Raw genomic sequence first — 11,880 nt, forward strand, 5'->3', positions numbered from 1 at the left:
CTAACAACGGTAATAATTAACTTGCTAATAATAATTACTACAATTAAAATTATTTAAATATTCTCATAAAGAAATATCTAACATGGCTTAATTAAAATAACCTTCTAATCAACTCAGCATTAACACTTTATCACAATAATAATAACATTTAACCAAAATCGTAACAGTTACTTAATTTCTTAAAAACACATTTAAATAACATTGGCTTACAATAATAATTATACTAAAAATAAATAAATTTATAAAATTTACATTATCTACTACTTACTACTACAGCCAAAAACACAAAACTAAACAACAACAACAACATAATCATAAAAAATTTTCTTATCATGATATATAATTAATAATCTGTAAAAAATATTTAAATAAAACCTAACAAATTTAAAAATTAGTCATAACCATTCTATTTATATTCTTCAACTACATATCTAACAACATAATCATAACAAATTTCCTAATCATGATTTATATAATTAATAATCTGTAAAATAATTTTAAACAAATCTAACAAACAATAAAAAATAAGTCATACTCATTCCATTTATGTTTTTCAAATGCATGTCTAACAACAATATAATCATAAAAAAATTTTTAATCATCATAAATATAATTATTAATCTGTTCAAAATATTTTAAAATAATCTAACTAATATTCATAAATTAGTCATAATCATTCTATTTATATTCTTCAACTGTGTGTCTAACAACAATCATAATATTGAAATTTTATATTTTAATAATTATAATTATAAAAAAATTAAAAAATTCAAAAAAAATTAAAAAAAATACTTACATAATCAGGATCACTGAGATAGTGAATAATATGAAGCTCAGATCGATCAACATCTTTAATTTTATATTTTTTGGGCATTGTTGTTGCTCCTCCACCATGCAAAACTCAGAGAAATGAAGAAGAACGCTGTGAGGGAGAAAGGTTAGTGGGAGTGAAGTGTGGATTCGGATGGCGAGGGAGCTAACTTCTCTTTCTGTGTTTATGAGGGGCACCGTTTAGGGACTCAACGGGGAAGCGACGCGTGTCCATTGTCGGCACCAACTCGGACCGTGCGACTAGTCCAACGAAAATCAGACGGTCCGTGAAGCTCGCCATCTCGGAGGGTCCGAGTCCGTCACCAACCTGAGCCACATACACTGGACTCGGACCGTGCATTTTGTGCCTTGAACTCGGAGGGTCCGAGTCCCTTTCCCCCTGACACCACAACTTGGTTACACACCAACCACCCCCATATCATTATCATAAACCACCTAGGGTACAATATGTAAATTAAAAAGCGCATTCTCGTGTCTCACACCACCTTACAATCATAGAACACATAAAACAAAAATTTAAGAAAGAATAAATTACTAATTATGCTTTCAAATTTGTAAAACACTGACAATAATAATCTTAATATTTGTCAACGATAATTATATCCTCGAAAATTTTAAAAACGCAACAAATTTACCCAACCGTGAAGAGTGTCCTTCTCCATTAAACGGAATATGGTGATGTAGCAGACAACATTCTAACGTGACATCTATTAAGGGTTTTAATCCCGTTTCTCTTTTATATGGAATTGAGAGAGAACGTTTTTTCCAATTCACCAGAAAGATAAACCCTAACTACTGTCATGCATGGTGGAAGCAGAGGCATGTCCAATAACAATCGAAGGACACAGTTAATGAAAAATAGTAGCTCTGAAGGGCTCGAAGAACATGGGAGCAAGTCCTATGACGGGACATGCTTCTGCCGTCTTCAGGTGGTGGCGTCGAAGTCGAAGACGAGGAGAAACGGGTGAGTTGGGAAAAACGTTCTCTCTCAATTTCATATAAAGGAGAAATGGGATTGAGAGAGACTGAAAGACTGAGACTGAGAAATAGAGACAGAAATAAATTTCAGTATTCTGTTTGGTGCAAAGTGAGAGACAGAAATTAAAACAAGAATAAAACTCTAATTTAATTTGTATAAAAGGTAAAATTAGAATTAATTAATTGAAATGAGGGTATTTTAGGTATAAAATGTTATTTAAATTTCAGTTTCTGTCTTTAAAAATTTCAGTCTCATGTGTACTTATTTTTTGGTGGTATTGAAATATTGAAATTTTAGGAATAGAGATAGAAATTTTAGTACCAATTTCTGAATCAACAAACATGATATTAAGTATCAGTCTATCAGTCTCTGTTTCAGTACCTCAAAACAAACGCTACCTAATAGTGATATATGCAAGTTAATAATAGTGACTAATAGCTAAAGAAGGAGCCCTTGCCCCGGTATTGAGTTGGTTGTTGACCAACAGAAAGCATGGGAAAAAGACCAAAGATGATCTACCAAATGATAAGAATGCCTCTGAGTTTTAGTTCGCACTTAAAATCCTAAAGAGGCACGTCAGCATGGCATCGATCTCAGGGTGAAACTGTCTACAGATAGCATGTTTTCCTCTACTTCTGATGAGACCGGACCCGTGTTGTTCGCCTCATCATTTAGAAGAAGTGACTCAAATTAGAGAAAAATTATATTATTTAATAGAAATAAATATTTAAAATTATTTTGTATATTTTAAAATGTAAAGAACTAAGTGTCCAAATTTAAAAATTTTAAAAATTAATTTAGATAAATATTCGTAAATTTATCTAATTTAGTCTTACTAAATATTAAAAAAATATTGGTCATGTAATAATATAATACTCTCAGAATTAGTATATCGAACAATGAGTATCTAACATTTGATATGATGGTTTTATTATTTGGTGGATCTTTGTTCTTATTCTTTTGTTCGGCAGATATAATCAAGTTTCACCAAACATTAAATTTCAAGTTTTAGTGTTTTACTATTTGGTCATATTTAATTTGCTTATTTTCGGTTCAACGAATAGAATAAAAAATTAACTTTTTTTCTGAAAATTAAATTAAAATCTCTTCACATGACACATTCTCATTACTCAACAATATTATTTTGCATTTTTGCTCAACTTAATGAGAAAAATAACTCAACCATTATTATTGTAAAATTAGACAAAATAGTATATTTTAGGATAAATAATGACTAATAGAAATTAAACTATCTTTTCTTAAATTGTTGTGTGTGTATATATATTTTAGTCACCAATAATATAGTTTAATATGCACATATTAAATTAAATCCATAAATATATTGTGAACGGTGAATAGATACAAGGATGTTGTTGAAATTTAAGTCCTGGCCTAAATATTACATTATTTCACAATTTTTAATTTGTCTTCACTATTTATTGATTTTATTGTTAGGATTTGGTTGAATTAGTCACACATTGTTCAGGATAGCAAATGGAGTGGGTGGCCTAGGCTATAAATATGAGGCTAAGTTCTCCATTTGTTTTTGCACCAGTCAGAAATACTTTAAGCTTGTATCTGATTTTTCTTTTCCTCTGTACTCTTTGATTAGAGAGTGTTGTGAGGTGTAGTTAGATATTTGCTTTGAGAGAGTGTGGGTGTACTGGGGTGCCGGTGAGAAAAAGAAGTGTATGTGTTGTAACAATTTTCACATAGTGATATTCTCTGGTTGTCATTTGACAACGGCCGTGGTTTTTTCTCCGGTAATTGGAGTTTCCACGTTAAATTCTTGTGTTGTAATTGTGTCTATTTTATTTCTTTGTCAAAGGTGTTTTCTCAAGGAAATGGTATCTTATTCCCAACATTTATAAACCATGATATTTAGTTGTGCCAAGTTATTTCTGCTACGCACACAAATCACATTAGAAGGACAATAATAAGAATATGAGGGAAAATTAAAGCTACCTCGTATTTAATTGATATCTAAAAAAGAAAAAACAAATAATACATCACATTGCCAATAATTATATTGGTAGCGATGAAGTAAGGAGAGGATATAGAATTGGCCTAGCTAATAATGGTATGAACCAAAGCATTTTAATGAAGAGGGTTCAAATTGGATTAATTAGAGAACTGGGATTGGAACCACTACTCTTGAAAACACATTCAAGAACGTAACTAACCATTTTCCCCACCAATCCAAATTATAAAATCAAAAAGTCTAGAGAAATAAGAAATGGATTGTGATGATATTAATTTGTGCCGCTAAACGCAAGCTGGTGGGACTTGCAAACCGCCGAAATACAGTGGATTAATGTTAACACATCTAGACATGGTTGGAAGCAATCCAAGCTTGAGATCAATGTTGCGAAGTATGACACCTTTGCACGGGAACAATTTGCTGCACCTTAAGTCCACTGCAACTGGACTAATCGTGGTTCCCCTTATATTATTGAATTGAATATTGTTAAGCTTCACAAGTGATGGCTGCGTGCACATACAAATGTGAATTAATTATTTGAGTTTTCATGTAATAATTAAGCAATGCAATAATATAATATAATTATTACCTTCTTTTTGCAGTTCGGAAAGCATTCATACTCTTGGTCAATGATGATGGGGTTTTTAACATTTACCATGTCGATGTTTGTGAAGAATATATCCGAGGCTGAACCTGGGAATCTATCTGGCCAAGTTTTGATTCTGACACCATTGGTTGTTCCAAGCAATGTGGCGTTTATGAGGCGAATACCTTTCACCTCTAACTCGTCCGCATACTTTCCAAGGCTACCGATGCTGTTCATGTTCATGTATGTGTTTATATAGATAGAGATTGAATGTATAATTAAGAGGAAGAATAATATATATAAGAGAATACATGCATACCTAACACCATGTCCTGGGCCACACCTGAGTCTGTTCATGGTAACATTGACAGAACCTTGGATTATAGAGACACAGTCATCACCAGTTGCAATGGTGTTTCTAGACATGATGACATTGATGGAGTGGCTAACATGGATGCCATCAGTGTTGGGGCTAGTTTCTGGTGCTGTAAGCTTAAGCCTTCGCAACCTTATGTTTCCACAGTTAGTGACAAATATGTGAAACCCTTTTGGATTCACAGACCTAATCCCCTGTATAATCGCATCGTTCACTCGGCTGAAGAAGAGACTCTACATGCATGCATGCATACAACAATTAATTAATTAATTAATTAATTAATTAAGCTCGATTAATCAATGAGTTTAATTTGAACAAGTTGGTTAATATCTTACGCTAGGATTTCTGACGCATGCAGAACCGTCTCTCTTAGATTCACAATTCTCGGTGTATTTCCATGAATCCTTACCCTGCCCATCAAAGGTACCTTGACCAATGAGTCTTAAGCCGTTAAGGTTCTGGAAAAGCAGCCACTCATCGTTTTCAAACTCGGAAATATCAGTAGGGGCCAAAATAGTTCCATCAACTTGAACTGTTACGGGATGTGGGGTCATGCATGGCCCTGAAAAGAACATTGAGGAAACCAAGAATCTACCCTCTGGAACATATACCCTACTCTGCACTGTTGATTTGCATGTTGCTTGCCATGCATCCATGAATGCCTTTTACATGCATCATCATACAGTAATAATGTTAAGTTACGTGCACACAAAAAATCAGTCACTAAATCAGCATCATTTTTGGTTTCGTACCTGGGTAGAGTCGAATTCGCCGTCGGGTTGGGCTCCGAAATCGAGCACATTGTTAACCTTCTCGCCGGGAAAAAGGGTATCTCGTGCTACATTCCTGCCCTTGTAGATATCTGGGCCACTATGTGGCCGTGCTCTTGGCTTAGCAACCGCATAAGAGGCCAATGCAAAGCAAATAATAGTAATAAAAAGAGAATTTTGCTTTGCAATGCCCATTCTGCCCTCACTCAAATTTATGTATTCCTCCTCAGGGCCCTAACTCAATTCAACTTTCCGAGATCCAAATCTTTCAACTTCAAGCCTCCGTATTGGGAGGCTATAGCTAACTAGTAAGGTAGGGCCGTAGGGGGGAGGGTGGAAATTATCCCTCCTTCTTTGCTTCTTCTATTTAATTTACTACCTACTATGTTTTTTCCCTCTAAAAAACAAATGGTTCATCTAAATCAACGCAGATTTTTGTGTTGGATTGTTGGTTTTTCTTTTTAATTGGTTTAGCCAATTTAAGGATAGATTCTTTATGTCCATTGAGACTTTACACTATAACAAATTAACAACCGCTCTTCTAAAAATATGTGTTTCCAAATTTAAATAACCAATAGATTAGTATACAGACTATATAGTATGGTGGTTATAACTTATAAGTTACAATACACTGAACTGAATTATTGGATCCAGTTTATTGTAATGCTTTTTTTTTAAATAGTGAAACTTTAGCTCCACAACCTGTTTTTTTTTTTCCAAAATATGATAAAAAGTAAAAAATTGGCTAATTTAATTGAATGTAATAAATCCAATGTCATTAGAGACAAAGTAATAAGAAGCATTAGAGAGGCGCCATAAGATTGTTATGAAAGTAAATTTCAAGTTTTACTATTTGGTCATATTTAATTTGCTTATTTTCGGTTCAACGAATAGAATAAAAAATTAACTTTTTCTGAAAATTAAATTAAAATATTTTCACATGACACATTCTCATTACTCAAACAATATTATTTTGCATTTTCGCTCAACTTCATGAGAAAAATTACTCAACCATTATTATTGTAAAATTAGACAAAATAGTATATTTTAGGATAAATAATGACTAATAGACGCTAACTTTTCTTAAATTAATGTGATATATATATCACAGAAAGTACTTCAAGTCTTCAAGCCATCAAGCAAATGAATTATAACTCAAATGGCATAGTCTTTCCATACTCAATTAAGAGGTCGCGGTTTTGAATCTCCTATTTTTAATTAAAAAAAAAGTCTTCAAGCCATCAATATTATAGTTTAATATGCACAAATTAAATTAAATCCATAAATATATTGTGAACGGTGAATAGATACAAGGAATGTCATTGAAATTTAAGTCCTGGCCTAAATATTACATTATTTCACTATTTCTAATTTGTCTTCACTGTTTATTGATTTTATAAACCATGATATTAAGTTGTGCCAAGTTATTTCTGTTACGCACACAAATCAAATTAGAAGGACAATAATAAGAATATGAGGGAAAATTATATTGGTAGCGATGAAGTAAGGAGAGGATAGAATTGGCCTAGCTAATAATAGTATGAACCAAAGCATTTCAATGAAGAGGGTTCAAAATTGGATTCATTAGAGAACTGGGATTGGAACCACTACTGCTCTTGAAAACACATTATTCAAGAACATAACTAACCATTTCCCCCACCAATCCAAATTACAAAATAAAAAAATAATCTAAGGCCAGCATTTTTATTAAAATCTGGTAAGCACTTAACCAGCAAAAAAAATGAGTAATCTCACACCATTAAAAATATTAATGATAACTAATTGATGATTACAAATAACAAAATTTGCTGGCTCCTAGTACTCCTCCCAAAAAAGAATTTGCTGTAGCTAAAAGAATTGTGATGATATTAATTTGTGCCCCCTAAACGCAAGCTGGTGGGATTTGCAAACCGCCGAAATAAATTGGATTAATGTTAAAACATCTTGACACGGTTGGAATTGGAAGGAATCCAAGCTTGAGATCAATGTTGCGAAGTACGACACCGTTGCATGGGAACAATTTGCTGCACCGTAAGTCCACTGCAACTGGACTAATCGTGGTTCCCCTTATATTGTTGAATTGAATATTGTTAAGCTTCACAAGGGATGGCTGAGTGCACAAATGTGAATTAATTAATTGAGTTTTCATGTAATAATTAAGCAATGCAAGAATATATATATATATTACCTTCTTTTGGCAGTTTGGAAAGCATTCATACTCTTGGTCAATGATGATGGGGTTTTTAACATTTACCATGTCGATGTTTGTGAAGAATATATCCGAGGCTGAACCTGGGAATCTATCTGGCCAACTTTTGATTCTGAGACCATTGGTTGTTCCAATCAATGTGGCGTTTATGAGGCGAATACCTTTCACCTCTAACTCGTCTGCATACTTTCCAAGGCTACCAATGCTGTTCATGTTCATGTTCATGTATGTGTTTATACAGATAGAGATTGAATATATAATTAAGAAGAAGAAGAATATATATAAGAGAAGAGAATACATGCATACCTAACACCATGTCCAGGGCCACACGTGAGTCTGTTCATGGTAATATTGACAGAACCTTGGATTATAGAGACACAGTCATCACCAGTTGCAATGGTGTTTCTAGACATGATGACATTGTTGGAGTGGCTAACATGAATGCCATCAGTGTTGGGGCTGAATTCAGGTGCTGTCAGCTTAAGCTTTCGCAACCTTATGTTTCCACAGTTAGTCACAAATATGTGAAACCCTTTTGGATTCACAGACCTAATCCCCTGTATAATCGCATCGTTCACTCGGCTGAAGAAAAGACTCTGCATGCATGCATTCATACAACAATTAACCTCAATTAATCAATCACTTTAATTTGAATTAACAAGTTGGTTAATAGCTTACGCTAGGATTTCTGACGCATCGAAAACCGTCTCTTTTAGATTCACATTTCTCGGTGATTTGCCATGAATCCGTACCCTGCCCATCAAAGGTACCTTGACCAATGAGTCGTAAGCCGTTAAGGTTCTGGAAAATAATCCACTCATCGTTGTCAAACACAGAAAGATCGGTAGGGGCCAAAATAGTTCCATCAACTTTAACTGTTACGGGATGTGGAGTCATGCATGGCCCTGAGAAGAACACTGGGGAAACCAAGAATCTACCCTCTGGGACATATACCCTACTTTGCACTGTTGAGTTGCATGTTGCTTGCCATGCTTCCATGAATGCCTTTCACATACATCATCATACAGTAATGTCACGTACACATAAAAAATCAGTCACTAAATCAGCCTAGTTTTTGGTTTTCTACCTGGGTAGAGTCGAATTCGCCGTCGGGCTGGGCTCCGAAATCGAGCACATTGTTAACCTTCTCGCCGGGAAAAAGGATATCTCGTGCTACATTCCTGCCCCTGTAGACGTCTGGACCACTATATGGCCGTGCTCTTGGCCTAGCAACCGCATAAGAGGCCAATGCAAAGCAAATAATAGTAATAAAAAGAGTATTTTGCTTTGCAATGCCCATTCTGCCCTTACTCAAATTTATATATTCCTCCCCAGGGCCCTAACTCAATTCCACTTTCCGAAATCCAAATCTTTCAACTTCAACCCTCCCTATTGGGAGGCTATAGCTAACTAGTAAGGTAGGGGGAGGGTGAAATTATCCCTCCTCTGCTTCTTCTATTTAATTTACTACCTACTATGCTTTTTCCCTCTAAAAAAAAAATGGTTCATCTAAATCAACGCAGATTTTTGTGTTGGATTGTTGGTTTTTTTTTTAATTGGTTTAGCCAATTTAAGTATAGATTCTTTATGTCCATTAAGACCTTACACTATAATAAATTAACAACCGCCGCTCCTCTAAAAATATGTGTCTCCAAATTTAAATAACCGATAGATTAGTATACAGACTACATAGTATGGTGGTTATAAGTTACAATACACTGAACTGAATTATTGGATCCAGTTTATTGTAATGTTTTTTTAAATAGTGAAACCTTAGTTCCACAACCTGTTTTTTTTTTTTTTTCAAAATATGATAAAAAGTAAAAAAATTGGCTAATTTAATTGAATGTAATAAATCCAATGTCATTAGAGACAAAGTAATAAGAAGCATTAGAGAGGCGCCATAAGATTGTTATGAAAGCAAATTAAAGTTGCATGGTTTATAGTAATAATTTATGTATTTACATATATAACTAGCTGGAGTCAAAGAAAGCCTAGATGAGTTTTCAGTTTTATATAGTTAACACTTAAGCTGCAGGAGACCTTAATTTGTTTTGGTCTTCCACAGGATTGGTACAAAAGAGGAGCTAATATTACTCAATTCTAAAAAAAGAAAAAAAAAAGTGCTAAACTGCTAATTAATGATTACTCCTTTTATGATAATAATGTTTACCCAAGCAAGCCACTCTGGCGGAGCTCTGTTCCATTATTTGCTGCTATAAATCTTGAAGCAGCTTCATTGCACTTGATGTATATCTTCTACTTTTATCTGGATAACTTTAGCAGCCAAATAAGTTGGATAGAATTTGTATTGGCAGAGATTTTTACACTCTGAAGTGCTCCCAGCAGAACTCATTTGAGAGACATGCAACTCTTCTTGTCTCGTACTCGTCTTGGTAATAAGACTCTGAATAGTCTTCATCATTTTTTTTTCTCTTAATTGTTCTTTGTGTGTACAAACTCTAAGAGAAAGGCTATGTATTATTATAGGGCCACACATTGGGCACTGCAGCTTCATTTCCAAGTTGTGAGTGAGAACAGATTTTATTGGATTAGTTAAATTAGTGGAGAATGAATCCTAATAAAAAGGTTGGTCAAATCTTTGAGGTCGGTTAATTGTGAGGGGTCGTGAGCTTTTGTGATTATTGTTACCATTTTTATTTGTCAAGATCAACGTGATTATGGAATTAAAATGCAATATATTCTGTGCTAAATTTAAGGTTTACATGATGAACACAACCACATTTTTAGTTGATGAATCAATGCCTCATGTGTTATTGAGTATGGAATTATATTCCGATCCCCCCTTGTCCACGTTTCAGATATGATCCTCGCTCTATGGGTCAAGGTCTATCTAAGGGAGTACCAACTTATTAAATTATACTTGCATAAACATAATTTTAATACGTCATTTTTTTTGAAGTAAAAAAATAAGTATAAGATAGAGAGAGGGAGTGAGGGTTAGTTGTTTTGGTTGACCAATTTGAATGATGACATTATGTAACAGTAACAGAAGATTTATCTAGAAAAACAGCATCGGATAGTGTCAACAAGTGTTACCAATTAATTAAGCTTGTGAAATAAGTTTGCATTGAGATCTCTCCATGATTCGATCCTCAATGTCAAATTATTCTTTCCAATCCATTGGTCGGCGACCAGATGCTGGCCTGGGTATCATTTTAAAATAAACTACCATAATATCGAATAAGAAAAAGAAAAATAACCAAATAGTTGAAAACAAAGAGAGATGTATCAGTATTTTCAGGACTTCAATCTCATTGGACAAACTTCTACTCTCTTCATCTTTATTATTACTTAACTATTATTCTAGTTGTTAGAATATAATTAGGATCAATTAGCATATCTGGATATTTATTATAGGAGATTACGTCCTTATTATTATGATTCTCTTAGTACCTATAAATACCCTTCTATATTGTATCGTTCTAGACAAGTTGAATAGAGAACTTGAATATACAACTTGAATATACTCAATAATACACAAATCCTTTTTCCAATTTAATCTCTTGTTTCTAACATGGTATCAGAGCCATGGTATCCTCCTTGAAGAGGATAGGTTGTTTTTCTTGCGGTGAAATCACCGTAGTTTTTGCATTTTTTTTTCTATGACATTCTTCTTTCCCTTTTGTCACTCCTTTGCTGTTTTTTCACCTCATCGACTAGCCTATTTTCTCTGTTTTGTGTTTTTTTCGAGTCGAATGATCAAACACCAGTGTCATCCGCTGTTTACCTATTCTCATGAAGAAATCATATAGTTTTCGCTCTCTCGTGGCAGTTTCGTTTGCGTTCTCTCATGCTTGCATCCTTTCGTGGCAGTTTCACCTGCGTCCTCTCGTGGCAGTTTCGTCTGCATTCTCTCGTTCCGTCTGCGTTCTCTCGTGGCAGTTCTGTTTGTGTTCTCTCGTAACAGTTCTGTCTGCGTTTTTCTCGTGGCAATTCCATCTACGTTTTGTCTATGTTTCCTTGTGGCAGTTCCGTCTGCGTTCTCTGGTGGCAGTTTCGTCTGCGTTCTCTCGTGGCAGTTCCGTCTGCGTTTCGTCAGTGTTTTCTTGTGGCAGTTTCGTCTGTGTTTCTTTCCCGCAGTTCCGTCTGCGCTTCCTTCCGACAAGCGGCAATTCCGTCTGCAC

The 11,880-nt window shown here is 34.4% G+C and overlaps 1 protein-coding gene across 1 annotated transcript; it reads right to left on the reverse strand.

Annotated features, from left to right (window-relative positions):
* Positions 1 to 7,405: 7,405 nt before the first annotated feature.
* LOC130933378 (exopolygalacturonase-like) lies at positions 7,406 to 9,032 on the reverse strand. The gene is made up of 5 exons (XM_057862981.1): positions 8,820 to 9,032; positions 8,411 to 8,737; positions 8,039 to 8,328; positions 7,712 to 7,937; positions 7,406 to 7,633 (listed from the first exon to the last, which is right to left on the reverse strand). Exons 1-5 carry the CDS (start codon positions 9,030 to 9,032, stop codon positions 7,406 to 7,408), a joined length of 1,284 nt encoding a protein of 427 aa, XP_057718964.1.
* Positions 9,033 to 11,880: the final 2,848 nt, after the last annotated feature.

Source organism: Arachis stenosperma, chromosome 1, assembly GCF_014773155.1.
Source record: "Arachis stenosperma cultivar V10309 chromosome 1, arast.V10309.gnm1.PFL2, whole genome shotgun sequence".
In the NCBI taxonomy this organism is placed as follows: domain Eukaryota; kingdom Viridiplantae; phylum Streptophyta; class Magnoliopsida; order Fabales; family Fabaceae; genus Arachis; species Arachis stenosperma.

Bases quoted from the DNA above. Each gene is read 5' to 3' on its own strand.
- LOC130933378 (XM_057862981.1), bottom strand. From the start codon at position 9,032: ATGGGCATTGCAAAGCAAAATACTCTTTTTATTACTATTATTTGCTTT. The intron at 8,329-8,410 runs GTAAGCTATTAA...GCATGCATGCAG, and splicing joins GATGCGTCAGAAATCCTAGC to AGTCTTTTCTTCAGCCGAGT. The intron at 7,634-7,711 runs GTAATATATATA...TTGTGCACTCAG, and splicing joins TTCCAAACTGCCAAAAGAAG to CCATCCCTTGTGAAGCTTAA.